At 40.5% G+C, this 23,501-nt stretch overlaps 1 protein-coding gene across 4 annotated transcripts in view; it reads left to right on the top strand.

The window, feature by feature from the left end:
* Positions 1 to 301: 301 nt before the first annotated feature.
* The window catches only part of LOC113887075 (fibrous sheath-interacting protein 2-like), a 69,916-nt gene continuing 46,716 nt past the window's right edge, over positions 302 to 23,501 (top strand). For 2 of the 4 annotated variants that reach the window (XM_027533906.1, XM_027533909.1), the window contains exons 1-8: positions 1,273 to 1,494; positions 1,875 to 2,000; positions 3,836 to 3,997; positions 4,718 to 4,807; positions 5,012 to 5,151; positions 6,228 to 6,369; positions 7,002 to 7,112; positions 7,528 to 7,675. In XM_027533906.1, coding sequence (XP_027389707.1) covers positions 1,396 to 1,494; positions 1,875 to 2,000; positions 3,836 to 3,997; positions 4,718 to 4,807; positions 5,012 to 5,151; positions 6,228 to 6,369; positions 7,002 to 7,112; positions 7,528 to 7,675 — 1,018 coding nt within the window. In that variant the 5' untranslated portion in view covers positions 1,273 to 1,395. Of the gene's footprint in view, positions 513 to 1,272; positions 1,495 to 1,874; positions 2,001 to 3,835; positions 3,998 to 4,717; positions 4,808 to 5,011; positions 5,152 to 6,227; positions 6,370 to 7,001; positions 7,113 to 7,527; positions 7,676 to 23,501 lie in introns of those variants that run through there. The other 2 variants (XM_027533907.1, XM_027533908.1) reach the window with 2 other exon arrangements.

Here is a 23,501-nt window from a genome sequence, read left to right as displayed (position 1 = left end):
CTTCTGGCTTAATTTAAATTAGGGCTATTGGTTTCAGGTTGAAAGGTAATGTCAACTGTGGTCCTCCTACACCAAGTCTTTTGGAGCACTTCCCCATCTCGCTTGGCCCTTGAGGCTTGGGCTCTGCGCATGCGCTGGAGGCCCCGGGTGGCAGCTCGTGTGGTCACAATGGCCCATCCCCTCACTTGAGGGCGACACGCTTTGGGGAGGCGCCCTTTTAGGACGTCAGCGCGGCAGCCTGGAACCCAGCATTGTGAGGGGCGTGGCCTGGAGGAGCCGTTACCCTCGTGACCACTGTCTGGGTTGCCCAGGCTAGCTACGGGCGTAGAGAGGGAAAGGTGTGCGTGAAGAGAAGAAACCAAGACGGCTTGTGGCACCCCAGCCCCTCACCCCCTGCGGGCTGATGGGTGACCATGGACCGGTATCTCAATAACTGCTACAAGGCTGCTCAGGCCGCCGCCTCTAAGGCAGCCGCCCGCAGCCTAACTGCCAACAGGAAGCAGTGTGGCTCCGTGAGTGGGGGCCAGTCGGTGATCTTCCTCCTCTTTCTGGCTCCAGGGCTGGGTCTTGGCAGGGAAGGAGGGCGGGCAGACGAAAGACTATGGGGGAGGACTCAGCAGAGGGGTGTGGGTCCTTGAAGCTGGGTTTCTAAGCCAGCCCTCTGGTCTTACTGCAAACTACACAATTACTCAGAGGCACGTGTTGAACAGAATCAGTTCTTTGGGGGTCAGGAAGAATTAGAATTACAGGCTTCCAGAGACAAGGGCTTTCCTAGTGGCTCAGTGGTAAAGAATCCGCCTGCCAATGCAGGAGATGTGAGTTCGATCCCTGAGTCGGGAAGATCCCCTGGAGAAGGAAATGGCAACCCACGCCAGTATTCCTGCCTGGGAAATCCCACGGACAGAGGAGCCTGGTGGGCTCAAAAGAGTCGGACACGATTTAACGAATAAACAAGAACAATACACTGAGAAAAACTGATACACTTCTGGCTTAATTTAAATTAGGGCTATTGGTTTCAGGTTGAAAGGTAATGTCAACTGTGGTCCTCCTACACCAAGTCTTTTGGAGCACTTCCCCATCTCGCTTGGCCCTTGAGGCTTGGGCTCTGCGCATGCGCTGGAGGCCCCGGGTGGCAGCTCGTGTGGTCACAATGGCCCATCCCCTCACTTGAGGGCGACACGCTTTGGGGAGGCGCCCTTTTAGGACGTCAGCGCGGCAGCCTGGAACCCAGCATTGTGAGGGGCGTGGCCTGGAGGAGCCGTTACCCTCGTGACCACTGTCTGGGTTGCCCAGGCTAGCTACGGGTGTAGAGAGGGAAAGGTGTGCGTGAAGAGAAGAAACCAAGACGGCTTGTGGCACCCCAGCTCCTGACCCCCTGCGGGCTGATGGGTGGCCATGGACCGGTACCTCAATAACTGCTACAAGGCTGCTCAGGCCGCCGCCTCTAAGGCAGCCTCCCGCAGCCTAACTGCCAACAGGAAGCAGTGTGGCTCCGTGAGTGGGGGCCAGTCGGTGATCTTCCTCCTCTTTCTGGCTCCAGGGCTGGGTCTTGGCAGGGAAGGAGGGCGGGCAGACGAAAGACTATGGGGGAGGACTCAGCAGAGGGGTGTGGGCCCTTGAAGCTGGGTTTCCAGCTCCCAGACCCTCTGCAGTGACTAGAGCTCCCTCTGGTCGAGATTAGCTTTGAATGGAGCTCAGAGATTGGGTTGGTAACAGGGGTAAACAGGGAGGCCTTCAGGTTATCAACAGGGCGGTTTCTTTCAACCCTGAGTGTGTGTCTTTGGTTTATTTGGAGGTATTAGTTTAAGTAGATTGGTCTAAACTAAAATAATAGTACTAGAAACAAAAATAAGGTTTCTACTTATATCTGACAGGCCTCACAAAAAGACCCCATCACAGAGGTCGGAGCCACTGATCTATTAGATCTTCCTCTTGGGGTGAAGCTTCCAGTCATTCCAGGAAGTAATAATGTTTTCTATACTACAAATTTAGGTGAAAAGGTAAACTAACTTTTAATGGTGCTTAAGTGATTTTCTTGACTGTTTTCTGCTTGCTATTAAACTCGAAACACTGCTATTATTTTGCTTTGAGTCAACTTCAGTTTCACACACCAAGTGAAGTTAAAATGAGTTGAAGTATTCAGTGTCTGAACTTAATGATAGAAGGCTTCGTGATAGGCCTCCGCCACCCAGTTCAGCCTTATCTCCGACCCAGACCTCAGCTCCGAAAGGTCCGGGTCTTTTCTCCCTGTCCACACATGGTATGATAATTTCTACTTCTGTGCCTTTGTCCATCTGGGTCCTGACACCTGGCATGCTCTCCTCTGCTTCCTGATCTTCAATTTGAGCCATCTTTCAAGAGCTACTATATGAAGCCTTTCCCCAGTGTCCCAAACCCCAACGGTTTCATCTTTCCTTAGAATTTACATTGCCCTTGATCTGCATTCTCTCACTCAGCACCAAAGTACTGTTTTTCTGGTTCAGAGTGCTGCACGCACTGTTTAAGTCCTCTGCCTAACACTCCCCACCCTGTCCTTAGCTGTAGGCTAAGCCTGAAGGAGGTTCGGAACTCTCTGAGTGTGTGCTTTCATCACGTTATCTCTACTTATTTCCTGATTTTACTTATTTCCTTACCATTCTCCTCTCTAGGGTGTCATCAAGGATGCATAGGGGGCTCCCTGGTATTTCTGATACTTGTCAAATATATATGATTTTTTTAAGTTTTATTGCTGGAAAGCAATATAATTTCTCTGTTCAAAACCAATACATTCTACCCCTTCCCACAAATTAACATTCCTAAAACACACTCAAAGCCTATTTGACTAAAAAGTGATAACACTCCTTTTCAGTTTGTAAATGTAGCCCTCTTCATTGGTTTCTTGCTCCACTATCTTCTATTTCCCATATTTACATTGTGTTACTCTTTTATTCACTTGTTAGCTACTTATTTCCTGATTTTTTCCCCATACTTATACTGATTCGCTCTACAATTTATTATATTGATTCCCCCCAAACACATGTATTTAATTATGACCAGGTACTATATTCAACTACCCTAACCACTAACTTAGTGGGATCCTTCTTTATCTTTTAGCAATATCTCCTCAAGGAAGTAACACTATATTTTGCACATTTAGTTGTTGTTGTTGTTGTTTTTTTTTTTTTTAACTCTACCCTTGACCTGGAGAAGGCAATGGCACCCCACTCCAGTACTCTTGCTTGGAAAATCCCATGGACGGAGGAGCCTAGAAGGCTGCAGTCCATGGGTTCACTAAGAGTCGGACACGACTGAGCGACTTCACTTTCACTTTTCACTTCCCTGCATTGGAGAAGGAAATGGCAACCCACTCCAGTGTTCTTGCCTGGAGAATCCCAGGGACGGGGGAGCCTGGTGGGCTGCCGTCTATGGGGTCGCACAGAATTGGACACGACTGAAGCGACTTAGCAGCAGCAGCAGCACCCTTGACCACCTTGTAAGGTGAAGCTATGACAGGTAGATGGTAGCAGAGTTTAGACTAGAACCACAGTCTCCCAATTTCTTAGGCCATGCTTCTTCACCTGACCTTGCTGCTTTGTGAACTACAATCACTTTAGCAGAGTACCATGGAAACGGAATTTAAAGGTCTTTCATATTGATTTAAATGCAAGTGGAAGAAAATTACAGTATTCTACTGTCTTTTTTTCAGATCAGCCCATTGTCAGTATTCTCTCACTTCAGATTCTTCTTGCATGTTTTATTTTCAATGAACAGCCTAATCACCTTAACAAATTGAGGTTTAAAAGTGTGATTTCATTCATTTTACATATGTAACACTTTTCAATCTGTGTGTTTGCAGCTTTATCCGCCTACTTCTGACTTTAACCTGTTTGATCCTTATTGTCGGCTTTTACAAACTGGCTATAACAGCCTGCACGATCCACATTTAAAATCATACTATAGGCGAAAAGATATCTTGAGGAGATTAAAGAAAGGTGGCTATATCACCAGCAATAATAAGGTGGGTTGAAGTTTGCTTCCAGTTAACCAGCATAAACCCATGGTCTTGATATAAGCTTGCTTCTGTACTTCACTGGGAACCTGTGTCAACTTTTAATTGAGCAATAAAGAATACCTGACAGAAAACTAAGTGAATTACTCAATATTTGAGTAAAGAGAAATCAGATGGCTGTTTCTAAATAAAATTGTTCCCACTTGATCATTTTTCTTTGATAAAAGCAAAAGATAAATGCCAAATGATTTGAATATGTAAAGACATATGCATACACATTTATTTATGCATTTTCTCTCAGCTGTATTATTAGTGCCTTTCCTTTGGCTCTAAAAGTATTAATAGCACTGTATACCCATCAAGGGATATTTTCAATACCCTTTGAGAAGACTAGAGACAAAATGGAAACCTAACAGAATACAGCTTGATAGAATAAATTCTTCTGAAAGTTAAACATCATTATTATACTGATATTTTAATAACATTTATTTTGTGTGAACCATATTATTGAAGTAATATTATTTAGGTAGACATTTCCTGGTGATACAGCCACCGTAGAGAGATATTGCCTTCTAAACTGTTACCAAAATGTGCTATCACTAGCCTTGATCCCAAAATTGTTACTAAAATGAATGTTCTTATGACTCTTTTCTCTGGAAAGTTTCATGATTGTTACAACTTTTTTGTAACATATTGTTACAACAAATATTTATATATTTGTTTTTATAGGTTGTATGCACCTTGAAGGAATTGAATAAGTACAGGCAGTATCTCACCCGTTTGAAATTAGACTCCGAAAGAAACTATGTAAGAGAACAAGTAAGTTAAGTACTTGAATTTGTTTTATTTGAGGCCCGTAAGAAAGTTTTTATGTAGGTTGTGGAAGAAAGACTTAAATGCAGGTTAATTAACCATTTGTAAACTACAGGATGTTTACCAAGCCCAAAACATGAGAAGTCATATCAAAGGACAAGGTTATTTCTGGCCAATATAAACACTGTACTTCTTTTTTTTCCCTCCCAGGAAATGATTGAAAAACAAGTAAATAAATTGTATGAAACCAAGAGAGCCTGTGACCGTCATGGCAGCACACAGTTCCAAGGTTGGCTGTTACAAGAAAATAAACGAACAACTCCAGACCAAGAGCTGTTGATAAAGCAAAGGTATGACCAAAGTTAATGCATATTTTTTGTGGACGTATTGTGGACTCCAGAAAACTGTAAAAGTACTAGAAATAATTGAAAGCAGAATAATTTAAAAAGTATTAGACACAATTTAACTTCCTATAGTCTTCAATGTGGACTGAAAAGAAAGGAGATTAAGAGATAGCAGGGATTGGAAACTTTGATACCATAGCTAGGAAAGAGTTTCTACCTGAGAAAATGGAGTCATGAGGAACCCAAGAGGTAAGACAAACTGATATTTGAAGAACAATTCCGAAGTACAGCTCCCTGAGCTTGGGAAACCCAAGTTCATAGTAGTAGAGGGAAAGGTGTCATTAGCACATTTCAAACTTAAGTTTAAGGAAATTACTGCTGGATAAAACAGAGAGAGTTGCTATAACTTCATCTGATGTTAATATAAACAGGTGTTACCCCCCCAACCAACCATGTATGTTCATTTAGCTATTACTCACACACATTCAATCTTATTATTCAGCGGCTGAGCCCATGCCCCAGGAGGCAAATGGATGAGTTATAGTTCCTTCTCTTTTTCCTTTATCAGGGGTGAGGGCCAGTTCCCCATCACCTACCTCTTATATTCCATGGATTCATGTCAAGCCAGAATATATACTGATTCACCAAAGTGGCAGACTGGCAGTCTTCAGGCCTGTCTACACATGAGAGATTGTTCAAGGACTTGACAATGACAGAGAGGCCAATAGCCACTTATTTTTTAAAGAAAATTCAAATATACTTGTTTTTTGAAGTCAGTCCTTAAGTTGACTTCAGCCGTCTTTGGAAACTCATGTTACAGAGCTCCTGAACTAGGACTAATCTCTGTATAAAATGCTTTAAATCAGTCTGTTCTACATTTTGCCATTGTCCTGACCACAGTAACAGTCTGATGAGTACATCATGGTGAGTTGGTGGATCACGTTAGCTTAAAGAACTCTACATTCCTGTAGTTTAAGAAATAAAAAACAACCCAGAAGGTGGTTTGGGAATATCAGAGTAGATAATACCATCATAAGGGAAACACCCAGTTTATCTTCCCTTAAATTTTCACTTTTACTTAGATATTTAGATATGATTAGCTTGGAATTAAACAAGCTTGAACACACGGCAGAAAAGCAGAACGTACTCCGGATAAAGGAAGAAGAAAGACGACATCGGGACCACGTTAGAAGAAAACTTAGTCTCTGGAGACAAACTGAAGAAGTGAGAAACACCAAATTATAAATATTGATGGGGAAATTATGTGTGATTATTTTATTTATAAACATTTTTAGCAGTCCCACCATATTACCTGAAGTTATTTCAGGTCTAAGAAATAAACCACTGCTTTAAAAAATCATAATTATTTTAAAATAATAAACTGCTATTAATCTTGTATCACCGTTATAACAGACAAGCTTTTACTTAACATAGTGAGACTGATACCACAAATTACATACCATCATAGTATAGACACACTTCATCTGCTCTTAAAGTTTTAGAATTTAACTAGTGAAAAATAATCATGTCTGTATTCTCACTCCTCAATGCTCAGACAAGGCTATTTGTTCTGGCTCTCTGTCAGAATACATTTAAGGGCAACATATTACATATAATAATTCCTCAAATCTATAAGAGAAAATCACCTTTCCAGCATCTTTTGAGATCTACCTTTGAAGCATAAGCCCATTCTAAAACCAGTGTAAGATTTTCATTATGGTTGTCCAAGTTCCTATAAGGGTCTTAATTTGACCTAATTTGCTTATTGATCAAAAAAAAAAAAAAAAAAGAAAGAAAGAAAGAAAAAGATTATAAAAGAGAAGCCCTGCTGACTACCATGACATTGTGCTCTTTAGGAACGGAAAACACAAGAAATGTTACTGCTGTCAAAGATTGGAGAAGAAGTAAACAGAGAAGCAAGATATGAAGAACAATGTAAAAAAGTCAACGAAGATGCGCACCGTAAGGTAGAGTGACCTTTGAACAATAACTTGGGCTGTTTTGAGGAAAGGGTTTTGCTAATTTTGATATTTTAAAGTGTGGATTTTCAGAAGTGACTTAAATTCACAAGGATAGCTATTGATGGAAAGAGCCAGTCTGGTCTGAACCTGAACTTTAAGTGCTGGTCTACAATGGGACCAGTCTCCAGAAAGTAGGCAATGAGTTCAGTTGGACCTTGTTATTAAAATACATTCTTCAAGCTGGACAGCAAAAGGAAACTTACCTTTATTACCTTCCTAGCTCTGTACTCTGATTTTAGAAATCTCAAGAAAGAGGGCTTCCTTCAAATGTACCATCATATTTGAAGTATCTGTTATACATTTCCAGTGGCAAGTTGATATTAAATTTTAAACACTGAATATATATTTTTTTAATATTTAGAAAAAAGCACAACTCGAGAAAAAAATCCCTTATTATTTACCAAAAATGCAAAGGAATTACCTTCAGAGAGAAGGATCAGAAGAAAATGTATTTGAAAACAGAAGTCAAGATGAAACAGAAGATGAGAGAGAAACAATAAAAGACAAAGGTAAGTAGAATATGCATAAATATTTATTATCAGTGGCTTTGTAAAAAACCCGTCTATGTGCTAATATAGTGAGGTGACAAAGCCCTTGCAAAGAGAAATTCTAGAAGCTCACACTTACTGGCACTTCCCACTTACAGGTCAAGTTGTAGAGAATGTACAGACAGCCACACACATTCACACAATATTGTTATGTTACAGACATTTTAACAAATTACACACTTCTGTAAAGTGGCTCAGCAGACAAGACTGCCTTTACTAGGAGTTTAAAAAGGAGCCAGTAGAGGAGACAGAACAACAACAAAAAGGGAAAGAGACAGTTATATATAGATAGAGAAAATGAGCCAGTAAGACAAAACATTACCCCCAAAACAGACTGAAACAAAGAGGGAGACAATGAATGAAAAATAGAAGAAAATTTTAACTGAGGTCCACTAAGAAAGGATTATACAAAACAGTAAGCTAGAAAGAGAAAGAGAAAAAAAATTAAGTAGAAAAAAGGAAGAGACATTTAAAATATCCTAAACAAGAAATAGAAATAGAAAGAACAAAAAGGTTGAGAAGGAGAAAATATGATACAAAAAGAAAGAATGAAATGGAGATATAAAGAGGAGGAAAGTGAATGAATGAAAAAGAAGAATATTAAGCAGAAGAAGCTAGTAAGAAAATATACATGCACATGCGCGCGTGTGCACACACACACACACACACCATGAGGGAGTGGAAGGAGACAAAGGCAAAGAAACAAGAAAAAAAGACAAGGAGTATGAGGAAGAAAAGCAAACAAAGAAGACAAAGAGTGAAAGAAAGGGAGCAAGAAAAAGACACACAGACAAAACTAGAGAAACAAAGCAGTAGGAGGAAGAGAGAGAATAAAGTTTAAAAAGGATATGTGAACAGAAAAAAGTAAAAAAAAAAAAAAAAAAAAAGAATGTGAGAGTGAGAAAAAAATTTGAAAAGAAGCCAGTAGGAAAATCTAATATAATTTGGGCAGGGAGTAATAGGGGAAAACATGAGAAGTTAGTAGAAGAAAAAGAGAGAGACTTAAAAAGGAGATGCCAATATGAAAAAGCAGTACATTGAAGATAGACTGAATGGAATAAAAGGATCCAGTAGGAGAGGGAGAATAGGAGAAAAGGAAAATATTAACATTAAAAAGGAGGAAGTTAAAAAGTCAGTAAAAGAAAATAAAACAAAAAATGAAAAAATAAAAAAGGCAAAGAAGGAAATGAAAAGAGGAGAAACAGAGACACAGAGCAAAAGGGAGAGAAAAAGTATAGTACAATAAGGAAAGAGAAGGATTTCAAAAGTTACAGAAGACTAGCATTAAATAAGGGGGGAGGGGAAGGTAGAAGGGAGGGAAGATGGATAGATGGAAGGCAGAAAATATGAACATACTTCAAAAAGGAAGAGCCAGTAGCCAGTAAGAAAAGCAATACAGGAACATAGAGAGAGAAACCATGGAAGAAAGAGAGAAGGGACAGAGAAAGAGAGAGAAAAGAAATATAGAAAAGAGGTAAATAGGATGAGTTTATAAAATAGGAGCCAGTAAAAAAGGCAGGACAAAAAAAAAAAAATAGAAGGAAGGAAGAGAGAAAGGGAGAAGGAAAGCAGACAGTTTGAAAAGAGAAGCCTGTAAAAAGAGAATAAAATAAGAAGAAAGAAAGGGAAGAAGGCAGGCATGCAGGCAGGCAAAGAAAAGAGAAAGCAAAAGAAAAGGCATGAAAAGGAGCTATTAAAAATGGGAATAAAGGAGAAAAGGAAGGAAGGAAAGAAAAAAATTTTAATGAATAAGTTATAGGAAAAAATAAAATGAAAAGAGAATGTGACTGTGCGAGAGAGAGACTTCAAAAGGAGTCAGAGGAATTAAAAAAAAAACCTGTAAAATAAACATGATAGATAATAGATAGGTAGAACCAACTTTTAAAAGAATAAGCCAGAGGGCTTTCCTGGTGGTCCAGTGGTTAGGACTCTGTGCTTCAAATACAGGGGGCCCAGTTCAGTCCCTGGTCAGGGAAGTAGAGGCACATGCCCCAACTAAGGGTTTGCACACCACAGCTAAAGATCTCACACGCCCAACAAAGCCCAAAGACACCACAGGCTACAACTAAGACCTGCTACGGCAAATAAAGAAACACTTTTTAAAAGAGTAACCCAGAAATAAATGAAAGTACAAAACAAGACAGCAGATGAGAGAAAGAAAGAAACATTTCAGAAGAGGAGCCCTCAAAAGTGAGTTTAAAAGGAGCGAGAGGGATGGGGAAAGTGCCGGGGGAGGGTGAAGGAAGGAGAAGGGAAGACAAAAAATGTAAAGCAAAAGGATCAAAGGCAGCAAGTAAAAGACAAAGAGAATTAAATCAGAAAACAAAGAAAAAGAAGGTAAGTGTTTAAAGGATGGGACAGTAGGAAAAAGTAAAATAAAAAGAGGGAATGTGATTGTATAAGAGGCTTGAAAAGAAAGAGTAAGTAAAAAATTCAAGTACAATTTGGGGAAGAGGGCTGTTTAAAAAGGAGACTTCCGAGGGGGCTTCCCTGGTGGCTTTAGTTCAGTTCAGTTCCGTCGCTCAGTTGTGTCCAGCTCTTTGTGACCCCACGGACTGCAGCACACCAGGCCTCCCTGTCCATCACCAACTCCCTGAGTCTATTCAAACTCATCTCCATTGAGTCAGTGATGCCATCCAACCATCTCATCCTCTGTTGTCCCCTTCTGCTCCTGCCTTCAATCTTTCCCAGCATCAGGATCTTTTGAAATGAGTCAGCTCTTCGCATCAGGTGGCCAAAGTATTGGAGTTTCAGCTTCAACATCAGTCCCTCCAATGAACACCCAGGACTGATTTCCTTTAGGATGGACAGGTTGGATCTCCTTGCAGTCCAAGGGACTCTCAAGAGTCTTCTCCAACACCACAGTTCAAAAGCATCAACTCTTGGGTTCTCAGCTTTCTTTATAATCCAACTCTCACATCCATACATGACCACTGGAAAAACCATAGCCTTGACTAGACGGACCTTTGTTGGCAAAGTCATGTCTCTGCTTTTTAATATGCTGTCTGGGTTGGTCATAACTTTCCTTCCAAGGAGTAAGAGTCTTTTAATTTCATGGCTGCCATCACCATCTACAGTGATTTTGGAGCCCAGAAAAATAAAGTCTGACACTGTTCCCACTGTTTCCCCATCTATTTCCCATGAAGTGATGGGACCAGATTGCCGTGATCTTAGTTTTCTGAATGTTGAGCTTTAAGCCAACTGTTCACACTCCTCTTTCACTTTCATCAAGAGGCTCTTTAGTTCTTCTTCACTTTCTGCCCTAAGGGTGGTGTCATCTGCATATCTGAGGTTACTGATATTTCTCCCAGCAATCTTGATTCCAGCTTGTGCTTCATCCAGCCCAGCGTTTCTCCTGATGTACTCTGCATATAAGTTAAGTAAGCAGGATGACAGTATACAGCCTTGACGAACTCCTTTTCCTATTTGGAACCAGTCTGTTGTTCCATGTCCAGTTCTAACTGTTGCGTCCTGACCTGCATACAGATTTCTCAAGAGGCAGGTCAGGTGGTCTGGTATTCCCATCTCTTTCAGAATTTTCCACAGTTTATTGTGATCCACACAGTCAAAGGCTTTGGCATAGACAATAAAGCAGAAATAGATGTTTTTCTGGAACTCTCTCGCTTTTTTGATGATCCAGCAGATGTTGGCAATTTGATCTCTGGTTCCTCTGCCTTTTCTAAAACCAGCTTGAACATCTGGAAGTTCACGGTTCCTGTACTGTAGAAGCCTGGCTTGGAGAATTTTAAGCATGACTTTGCTAGTGTGTGAGATGAGTGCAATTGTGCAGCAGTTTGGGCATTCTTTGGCATTGCCTTTCTTTGGGATTGGAATGAAAACTGACCTTTTCCAGTCCTGTGGCCACTGCTGAGTTTTCCAAATTTGCTGGCATATTGAGTGCAGCACTTTCACAGCATCATCTTTTAGGACTTGAAATAGCTCAGCTGGAATTCCATCACCTCCACTAGCTTTGTTCGTAGTAATGCATCCTAAGGCCCACTTGACTTTGCACTCCAGGATGTCTGGCTCTAGGTGAGCAATCACACTATCATTGTTATCTGGGTCATGAAGATCTTTTTTGTACAGTTCTGTGTCTTGCCACCTCTTCTTAATATCTTCTGCTTCTGTTAGGTCCATACCATTTCTGTCCTTTATTGAGCCCATCTTTGCATGAAATGTTCCCTTGGTATCTCTGATTTTCTTGAAGAGATCTCTAGTCTTCCCCATTCTATTGTTTTCCTCCATTTCTTAGCACTGATCACTAAAGAAGGCTTGCTTATCTCTTCTTGCTATTCTTTGGAACTCTGCATTCAAATGGGTATGTGTTTGCTTTCCTCCTTTTCTTTTGGCTTCTCTTCTTTTCATAGCTACTTGTAAGGCCTCCTCAGACAGCCATTTTGCTTTTTGGCATTCTTTTTCTTGGGGATGGTCTTGATCACTGCCTCCTGTACAATGTCATGAACCTCCGTCCATAGTTCATCAGGCACTCTATCTATCAGATCTAGTCCCTTAAATCTATTTCTCACTGCCACCGTATAATCGTAAGTGATTTGATTTAGGTTATACCTGAATGGTCTAGTGGTTTTCTCCAGTATCTTCAATTTAAGTCTGAATTTGGCAGTAAGGAGTTCATGATCTGAGCCACAGTGCAAAAAGAATAGAAGGAACGTTTGGGGGGAAAAGAGAAGAAAGAACAGTTTTTTAAATGAAGCCAGTAAGAAAATCAAGTAAAATTCTATGTGGTGTGTTGCTGAAGTACAGCTAAAGTGTAAAAACCAATAAAAAATACAGTGAAATGAAGATAGATGATTTGATACCTAGATAAACACATAGGTATAGGTAGGACTGTAAAAAGAAGCCAATAAAAAAGACAATACAGAAAAGAAAAGCAAGAAGAAGTAAAGAAGAGTGTTTAAACACTGGAGAACTGAGAGAAGAGGAAGGAAGGGAAGGAGTAGAGAGGCTGCTATGACAGAGGGAACAGGCTGTTAGAGGGAGAAAGATAAGAAGGAGAAAAGTAATGAAGACCAAAGGAAAAGAGGGTGGAGGGAAAGTGAGGGGAATATAGGAAGAAAGAGGAGGAGAGAAGCAGTGGGGGAAAGCAAAGAGGAAGGAGAGGGAAGGAGAGGGGAAAGGGCTTGCAGGCAGCAGGCAAAGAAGACAGAAAAGCCAGAGAGAGGGAGAGAAAGCCATCAAGATGTATAGAGAAGGGGGAGGGAGGGAAGGAAGACAGGAAAAGAGAAGAAAGACAGTGAAAAAAGGGAGCAATAGATACACAGAAAGGAAAGAAGGAATGGAGGGAGAGAGGAGGAAAGGAAGGAAGGAAAGGGAGGGGGAGGAAAGGATGGAAAATGGAAGGAAAAGAGGATGAATGAGAGGAAAATAAGAAAAGGACAAGTCACTCAAAAAGGAAAAGGTAAGAGATGAAAGATGAGCATGAAAGTGTTTGAAAAGGAGTAGCCAGTAAGAAAAAAATCAAGTACAATGGTCTGTACAAGTGAAAGAGATTCAAAGATGAGAAGGAACAATTTTTTAAAGACCCTAATATATAGATTAAAAAATAGGTGATTTATAGTTTGGTAGCAGGCAGTCAGATGGACAGAACAGACTATAAATAGGAAGTACCAGTAAAAAAAAAAAAAAAAAAAGAGGTATAAAAAAAGCATAAGAAAAATTGAGCAAAAAATGAAACACAGCAGGCAGGAAGAAAAACAGTAAAAGAAAGTGGGAAGATGGGATGGAGGGAAGGAGAGCAGGCAGGCAACTTGAAATAGAATGAATTGGTAGGAGAAAGTAAAAGGAGAAAGAGTTTGAAAGTGAGAGAAGCTTGAAAAGATGGAGTCAGTAAGAAGCTCACGTAGGACTGTGGGGATGGGAGATTTAAAGAGAAGTTATTGAAGAAGACAGTAAAAGATATAAACAGATAGAAAATAGAGTATAATTTTAAAAGAAGCCAAGTAAAAAAGATAATAGAGAAAGATAGTGTTGAAAAGAGAAAGATGAGAAGAAAACAAAAAAGTGTAAAACCAGGTCCCTGTAAAAAAACAGTAAAATCAAGCAAAAAGAAGAGAAAAGAAAGCATCCATACATGGAGGCAAAGGAAACAAATACAGAGTGGGAAAGAAAGGGAATGAGAAAGAGACATGGGAAATAAAAAAAAAAAGAAAGGAGGGGACAAAAGAAAATAAAGAAGTTAAGATGCTAGGAGTAAGTTAGAAGAATAAAGGAGACAAAGAGAACAAAAGAATGATTGAAATGGGGAGAGGAGATTGAAAAAGAGGACCCAGTGAGAAAATTAGCACACTAGGTGGGGCAGGGGAATTTAAAAAGAAGTCAGTCACAAAAGAAAATTTAAAAAAAATGTATATACAGAGATTATTAATAGACATTTTTAAAACTAAAAAAGCAAGTCAGAAAACTCAACAGGAAAAGCAGAAGGAAGGAGAGAGGGAGGGAGGAAGGCGAGAAGAAGGGGTAAGGGAGGGATATATGGTCAGGGAGGGAGACAAAGGAAAGGAGGGATGCAGGCAGCCAGCAGACAGAACAGAGACACAGTGAAAGGGAGAGCTAGAGAGACACAGCCAGGAATAGTGGAAAGAAAGGAATTAGGAAGTAGGAAAGAAGAGGTTTAAAAGGAAGAGACTCAGGTACAGTTGGGAAAGGGGAGAATGCCAGGTTTTTTAAGTCAATAAAAATACAGTAAAATGAAGATGATTGATAGGTACATAGCAAGGAAGATAAGTGCACAGGTTTAGGTAGGTGGAACTTTAAAAGGACAATCCAGTAAAGACAGTACAAAGGAAGGAGAGAAGGGGGCGGGCGGGGAGAAAGAGAAGTTTAAAAAGGAGCCAGTAAAAACTTAAGAAGGAAGAAGAGGGACTTTGCTGGTGGTCCAGTGGCTAAGACTCTGCACTCCTGGCTTTGATCCCTGGTCAAGGAACTAGATCCCACATGCCACAAGTAAGATCCAGTGCAGCCAAATAAAAAAGTCAAAACATTATTTTAAAAAATGGAAGAAGGGAGAGAGGGAGGGAAGGAAATAAGGAAGGCAGGGAAGGGAAGCAGGGAGGGAGGAAGAAAATCAGTTTAGAGAGGATGTTTCAGAAGACAATTACATGAATAAGCAGAGAGAATGAGAGAGGAAGATACAGGAAGAAAATTAAGTACAACTGTGCAGGGTGGGAGAGAGTTCTAAAAGGTAGAGGTCAATACAGAAAGAGTGCAATGAACATAGATCATTAATAGCTGGATAGATAGCTAGGTAAGTAGGTATGTATGTATGTATGTAGGTGTATGGATATGAAAAGAGAAGAAAGGGAGAGAGGTAGGAATGGAAGGAGGGAGGGGTGAATAAAAGGAAGAAAGGGGCAGGAAAGAAAGTTTATAAGGGAAGAATCTCTGGGAAAAAGGCTAACATAAAGAGTGTGATCATGAGAGGCAGCAAGAGAATGCTGAAAAGGAGAAACTAGTGAGAAAATACAGTCATGGACAGAGAGATCTAACAATACATTAAAATAGATAGGAAGATTGGATAGCTAGGTAAGAAACAGATTTTAAAAATAGAAGCCAATAAGAATGGCAGTATAAAAGAAGTGCAGAAGACAGAAGAAAAAATTTTAAGGGGAGTCACTTAAAAAGTATAAGAAATTAAAATAGATAACCAACAAGGACCTACTGTATAGCACAGAGAACTATACTCAACATTGTGATAACATATAAGAAAAGAATCTGAAAAGTGTGATTCATAGAACCTGAATCACTTTACACCTAAAACGAACACAACATTGTTAACATTGTTAACAACTATATGCAATAAAGCATAAATAAATAAGGATTTAAAAGTATAAGTGGGGAGGGAGGGAGAGGAGGGATAAAAGCAAAGGTTTAGAGATGAGACTGCAAGAAAAAGAAAGAGAGAGTGCGCGGGGAGCCCAGGCAAGGCAGGGCACAGACCTTGTGACTCAGCCTCTCATGGGAGCAGGCCTCCGTGGCAGGCCCTTGCCAAGCGCAACCGCCAGCCCAGGGGCCTGAAGTCACCAATCCTGTTTATAGCCTGGGTTCTTCTGGGGTTCCCCATGCAAATTCCAAAGGAATGGTTATCTAGCTGGTTTCCCCATGGGCTATACAGCAGCAGCTCCAGCCTTTTCCCTCAACATATATCCTGGAGCACATCCTACCTTCCAAACAGGTACCCTGCTAACTGCCCACTCCCCAGCTCCTGTCACCCCCCACCCACCCCACCAGTGTGCCAGTGTATGCAGCCCCAAGAATGCCTGCCTACAGCTATGCGCCCCCTCCCTGGTCACCCACAGACATTTGCAGATGCAGCTGTGTAGTCACATCATGGAGGTTCCACAGCCGGTGCTGCAGGCCTCGTGTCTCCAACCAGGACTTTCTTCTTTGTGCGCTAGTATGTATGCTTAGTCACTCAGTCGTGTCCGACTCTTTGCAGCCCCATGGACTGTAGCCGACCAGGCTCCTCTGTCCATGGGATTCTCCAAGTAAGAATACTGGAGTGGGTTGCCATTCGCTTCTCCAGGGGTTAATGCTCTAGACAATTAGCTAAACGCTACTACGGCTGACCCAGCAGGTCCCAGCACACTCAGTCTCCAGTTGACTCTGTGGGTTGGTCTTAAAGCAAATCCTGTTTGGTGGGCTGTCAGGCAATTTTTTAGCTATCTGTAATTAAACAAAGGGAATCTTAATCTATTCTGAATCATATCTAGTTGAATGCATGTTAAAAAAAAACACACACAAAAACAAAACGCACATAATTTATCTGCAGTGACTGATGAAGAATCATCACATGCAAAGCTCAAAAGTATGGAAAAATATTTTACAACTTGTGTCACTAATGACTGTCATAATATATGCAAAGTCTTCAAAAAGAGACTGTGTGAGTAAGAATATCAAGTACAATTGTGTGTGGTATGGGAGAGATTTTAAAAGTACAAGTCAGTAAAGAGACAGTAAACATACATAGATGACTGATAGCTAGATGGACAGCTAGGCATGTAGGTATGTACAAAGGAAGACAAATATATGATTGATAGAAAGAAAAGACAGAGATAGATTCATCCAAACATGCACACATATAGAAAGGACATTCATAGGCAGAAGCCAATAAAAAAGAAAGAAAAACTTAGAAATGGATGGAAAGAATGATTTAAAAAGAGGACACTAAAAGAGAATAAAAGGAGAATGGAAGGGGAAAAGTTAGAGACAGAGGAGGAAAGGAAAGAAGGAGGAAAGAGGAAAGAAGGAATTAAGAAAGGTAGAGGGTGAAGCACCGAGGGAGAGGATGGGAAAAGAACATTATTGAATAAGAAAGAAATGAGAGAAGAAAGGAAATATGAAGGGGGCAAGAGAGTGGGGAGGAAAGAAAGAATCAAAGAAGGGAAGGGGACAGATAAAAAGAAGACCGAGGCAGGAAAGAAACAGAGGTTATGGAGTCCCTAGGAAAAAGAGTAAAATCAAAAGCGAAAAAATGTGAGTGTGAGATGAGAGTGATACATGGGTTCAACCCCTGATCTGGGAGGATCCCACATGCTGTGGAGCAACTAAGCCTATTTGCCACAAATACTGAGCCTGTGATCTAGAGCCCACGAGCTGCAGCTGCTGAAGCCCGCGTGCCCAAGAGCTCATGCTCCACAATAAGAGAAGCCACCACAGTGAGAAGCCTGCACACCACAACTCGAGAGTAGCCTTCACCTGCCACAACTAGAGAAAGGCCCACACAGCAGTGATGACCCAGCACAGCCAAAATAAATACGTACGTTTTTTTGAAGAGAGAGAAGAAAAGAAAGGGGAAGAGAGAGAAAGAAGTTGTTTAAAAAAGAAAATAAGAAATATCATTACAAAAAATTTGAGAGAGAGAAAAAAAATAAGTTCTAAAAGGAGGAACCAATAAAGAATGCATAGAACAAGAACGACAGAATAAAATATAATGGAAGTAAAGAGAGTGGAGGGAAAGAGGGAGAAAAGAAAATTAAGACTTTTGAAAGGATGAGGGAGCTTCCAGTTCAAGATGGCAGAGTAGAGGACATGTGCTCATCTCCTCCTGCAAGAGCACCAAAATCACAACTAGCTGTTGAACAGACATTGACAGGAGGATGCTGGAACCTATCAAAAAAAGATACCCTACTTCCAAAGACAAGAAGAAACTGCAATGACACGGTAGGGGCGCAATCACGATAAAATCAAATCCCATACCCGCCAAGTGGGCAGCCCACAAACTGGAGAACAATAATACCAAAGAAGTTCTCCCACTGTTGAGAAGGTTCTGAGCCCCACGTCAGGCTTCCTAGCCTGGGGATCCCGCAAAGGGACTGAGACTCCCCAGGGAATCTAACCTTGAAGGCCAGTGGGATTTGATTACAGTACCTCCACAGGACTGGGGGAAACAGAGACTGCACTCTAGGAGGACATGAACAAAATCTTGCACACGCCAAGACCCAAGAGAAAGGAACAGTGATCCCCCAGGAGACTGAACCAGACCTACCTGCTAGTATTGAGAGTCTCCTGTGGAGGCATGGGTCGCAGTGATTCACTGCTGTACTAGCAGCAGCAGTCCTGGAAGGTGCCCCTTGGCGTAAGTCTTCTTTATAAGTCGCCATTAACCCTACCATAGAGCCTGTAGACCCCAGGCCTGGGTCTTGCATGCTAAGTCACTTCAGTCGTGTCCAACTCTTTGAGACCCTATGGATTGTAGCCCACCAGACTCCTCTGTCCATGGGATTCTCTAGGCAAGAATACTGAAGTGGGTTGCCATGCTCTCCTCTAGGGGCTCTTCCTGACCCAGGGACTGAACCTCTATCTCTTATGTCTCCTGCGTTGGCAGGCAGGTTCTTTACCACTAGGGCCACCTGGGAAGCCCTAGGAAGGGAGGGAGTGCAACTCCATCCATCAGCAGATAATTGGATTAAAACTTTACTGAACATGGCCCTGCCCACCAGAGCAAGACCCAGTTTTCCCCACTGCCAGTCCCTCCCATCAGGAAACTTACACAACTCCCCTAGCCTCATCCACCAGAAGACAGAAGCAGCAAGAAGGGAACAATCCTGCAGCTGCCAGAATGAAAACCACATCACAGAAAGTTAATCAAAATGAAAATGCAGAGAGTTATGTCCCAGATGAAGGGACAAGAGAAAACCTGAAGTGGAGATAGGCAACCTCCCACATAAAGGATTCAGACTAATGATAGTGAAGATGATCCAGGATCTCAGAAAAAGAGTGGAGAAGATGCAAGAAATGTTTACTGAAGACATAGAAGAACTAAAGAACAAAAAACCAGATGAACAATACACTAGAAGCAATCAGTAACAGAATAATTGAGGCAGAATGGATAAGTAACCTGGAAGACAGAATGGTGGAAATCACTGCCGCAAAACAGAATATAGAAAAAAGAATGAAAAAAACCAAAAACAAAAACGAAGACAGCCTAAGAGACCTCTGGAACAACATTAAACACACCAACATTCACATTATAGGGGTCCCAGAAGACAGACTGAAAGGACCTGAGAAAATATTTGAAGAGATAATAGCTGAAAGCTCCTCAAACGTGGGAAAGGAAATAGTCAACCAAGTCCAGGAAGCACACAGAGTCCCAGGCAGGATAAACCCAAGGAGGAACACACCAAGACATATAATAATGAAACTGACAAAAATTAAAGACAGATGAAATATTAAAAGCAACAAGGGAAAAACGACAAATAACATACAAGGGAGCTCCCATAACGTTATCAGCTGATTTCTCAACAGAAACTCTACAAGCTAGAAGGGAACAGCATGATACTAAAGTGATGAAAGGGAAGAACCTACAACCAAAACTCTACCCAGCAAGACTCTCCTTCAGATTTGATGGAGAAATCAAAAGCTATCCAGACAAGCGAAGTTATGAGAATTCAGCACCACAAAACCAGCTTTACAACAAATGCTAAAGGAACTTCTCTAGGCAGGAAAACACACAAGAAGGAAAAGACCTACACGAAATAAACCCCAAACAATTGAGGAAATGGCAATAGTATCATGTATACTGATAATTACCTTAAATGTAAATGGATTAAGTACACCAAACAAAAGACATAGACTGGCCGGGTGGATGAGAACATGTGCATATATACACTTCCACTGACCGTATCACTCTACTTAACCCCCCCAAATTGTATGTAATTGTCTTATATTGTTAGGATAATCATGTTTCCATTATGGCTTGCAATCGTAATTATCTTTTATTTTTTGTCTGACTGTTGATTGTGAAAACTGATGAACATCTTTTATTATTGTGGTTGAGTTCAGTTCAGTTCAGTCGCTGAGTCATGTCCAACTCTTTGCAACCCCATGAATCACAGCACGCCAGGCCTCCCTGTCCATCACCAACTCCCAGAGTTCAACCAAACTCGTGTGCATCGAATCGGTGATGCCATCCAGCCATCTCATCCTCTGTCGTCCCCTTCTCCTCCTGCCCCCAATCCCTCCCAGAATCAGGGTATTTTCCAATGAGCCAACTCTTCACATGAGGTGGCCAAAGTATTGGAGTTTCAGCCTCAGCATCAGTCCTTCCAGTGAACACCCAGGACTGATCTCCTTTAGGATGGACTGGTTGGATCTCCTTGTAGTCCAAGGGACTCTGAAGAGTCTTCTCCAACACCACAGTTCAAAAGCATCAATGCTTTGGCGCTCAGCTTTCTCCACAGTCCAACTCTCACATCCATACATGACCACTGGAAAAACCATAGCCTTGACTAGACGGACTTCTGTTGGCAAAGTAATATCTCTGCTTTTGAATATGCTATCTAGGTTGGTCATAACTTTCCTTCCAAGGAGTAAGCATCTTTTAATTTCGTGGCTACAATAACCATCTGCAGTGATTTTGGAGCCCCCCAAAATAAAGTCTGACACTGTTTCCACTGTTTTCCCCATCTATTTCCCATGAAGTGATGGGACAAGATTCCATGATCTTCATTTTCTGAATGTTGAGCTTTAAGCCAACTTTTTCACTCTCCTCTTTCACTTTCATCAAGAGGCTTTTTAGTTCCTCTTCACTTTCTGCCATAAGGGTGGTGTCATCAGCGTATCAGAGGTTATTGATATTCTCCCGGCAATCTTGATTCTAGCTTGTGCTTCTTGGTTACCTAACTTATTCACTTAATACCATTGTATCATGATTGGTCAATGGAAAATAATAAAGTTCTACATCACTAAAACTACTATTTAATAGAAAAACCTGTAATCACTTTTTAAAATCCAGATGCATATCAGAATTACCTTGGAATTTTTTGAAAAATACAAATGCCCAGGTATTGCTTTTTTTCTCCAGAGCTCCAGATGTGTTTCTGATGAGCAGCTATATTTAAAAGCAACTGGAGTATATGATGATTTTTTACTTTTATCTAATTTGTTTCACTTTTTCTATTTCATGTTTAGTGCTCCCATGTCATTAGGTTTATGTTTTCCAATTTCTCTTTTTTATTTTTTGACGTTCTTTCTCAAGGCTTTATCAAGTGTAGTAGAAAAACTTTTGTATACATATATATATAGATAGATAGAGAAATAGTATGGATAATATATATATATATATATATTTTAGAAAGCTTATGAATTTTTGCCCAGCTAAAAAATTTATCACATTTATGGCATTCCACTTGTTTGACTCAGTATGAATAGAATGCTAGATTTCTAATTTATACATTCACTCAGAAGTCTGATATAGTTCCATGTATTTTGCGTCTGTTATTCCTGCTTAAAGTCTAGAAAGTTTATAACCTTAGTGACTTTTTAAAAGTTTGAATGAGGCTTGAAACTTCTAGTTCAATTCTGAGAATGTAAAGAAATACTATGTTGTTAAAGAAAAAAACCCCAGAAAATTAACATGTGATACAGTTATTAAATATAGGCTTTGTTCAAATATCACACACAAAAAAAGAGTGGATATATGTATATATAACTGATTCACTTTGCTGTACGCTTAACACTAACACATTGTAAATCAACCCTACTCCAATACATAAAAATTTTTTAAAAGGGATGAGGCTAGGAAAAAATATGAAATAAAAAACAAAATGTGAGTGAGAGACTCTGAGGAGATTAAAAAGAGATGTTGATAAAATTAAGTATAATTGAAGGCATGGAGAGAGAGAGATCTGAAAGAAATCAGTTTAAAATGATAAAATAATGAGACATTGGTTGATGACAATCAGATGACAGGTTGATAATAGATATTCATAAAGGAGAAACCAGTAGTAGTAAGACAGGACAAAGAATACAGAAAATGAGAGAAGAAAAAGTTTTTTTCAAAGAAGACAGTAAAAGAAGAAAGGAAGAATCGAATTTTATAAAGGATGAGTCAAGGAAGAGAATGGCATACAGAAGGAGAAGGAATGTGAGAGTGTGATGGAGGATAAGTAGGAAAACCAAGTACAACCGTGTGATGTGCAAATAGTTAAAAGTAGAAGACAATAAACGTAACATAAAGCTAAATGATTGATACCTATGTGGATAGCCAGCTAGATAGGTAGGAAATTTAGGTAGAAAAAAGTTTTTACAGGAGAAGGCAGTTGTAAGGAGAAGACTGTATAAAGAAAGAGAGAGGGAAGGAAAGAAAAAAGTTTTAGGAGTAGTAATAGAAGAAGGGAGTGGGGGGGGGAAGGAAAGAAGAAGGAGGGACTACAAATGAAGGAAGACAAGAGGGGAGAAGGGTGGTAGGGTGGATGATGAAAGGAGGTAGGAGGAAGGAATAAGACACGAGGAAAGGGAGGAGGGACAGGAAGGAAAGAGAGAGGAGGGGCTTCCCTAGTGGTCCAGTGGCTAAGACTCTGAGCTCCCAATGCAGGGCGCCTGGGTTCCATCCCTCTAGGTAGGTAGAACTTTAAAAGGACAATCCAGTTAAGACAGTGTAAAGAAAGGCGAGAGGAATGGGGGGCGGGGGGTGGGGAGAAAGAGAAGTTTAAAAAGAAGCCAGTATAAAAGCTTAAGAAGGAAGAAGAGGGATTCCTTGGTGGTCCAATGGCTAAGACACTGCACTGCCAACGCAGGGGGCCTAACCAAATACACAAATATTTTAATAATGATAATAAAATTAATCTCACACTAAAAAGAAATAGTGATGAAAAGAAAAATCTTTAAAAATAAGATTAAAATCTCCTAAAAATAGGAGACAATGCGAAAAGAATGGAAGAAGAGTGGAAAGAGGGAAGTAGGGAAGGAATGGAAGAAGGAAAGAGGAGAGAAAAGGGATGACAGAAGGGAGAGATAAAAATAGAGGAGGAAAGACCAAGAGAAAAGGACAATGAATGACGCAGAGCTAGAAGGGACAGAAAGAAGCTTTTAAAGAAGGACAAAAAGAAGAGGCAAGACCGAAAGGAGGAAGTGGGAGGAAAGAGAAGTTTAAAATGATGAGCCTGTAGAAAGTGTAAAATATAAAAGAAATGAAACAGTGTGAAGGGCTTGAAAAGGATGCATTAATAAGAAAATTAAGCACAGTTGTGGACAGTGGGGAAAGAAATCTAAAAAGAAGCCAGTTAAAATATTTCAGTGATATAAGATTCATGGATGAATTGACAGGAGAGTAGGTTGATAAGTAGGAAAGTATATAAAATATAAATAGATAGAACCATAGATAGGTGAGTGATAGATGATTGATGGTTGGATGGATAGGTAGGTCTTATTTTTAAAAAGAGAACCGAGTTTCTAAAAGTCAGTAAGAAGTCAATACATACATATACACAATGGAGTATTACTCAGCCATTAAAAAGAATACATTTGAATCAATTCTAATGAGGTGGATGAA

Source organism: Bos indicus x Bos taurus, chromosome X (assembly GCF_003369695.1).
Source record: "Bos indicus x Bos taurus breed Angus x Brahman F1 hybrid chromosome X, Bos_hybrid_MaternalHap_v2.0, whole genome shotgun sequence".
Lineage (NCBI taxonomy): Eukaryota > Metazoa > Chordata > Mammalia > Artiodactyla > Bovidae > Bos > Bos indicus x Bos taurus.
The sequence above is the reverse complement of the archived record's forward strand: the minus strand, read 5'-3'. Positions and strand labels throughout refer to the sequence as shown.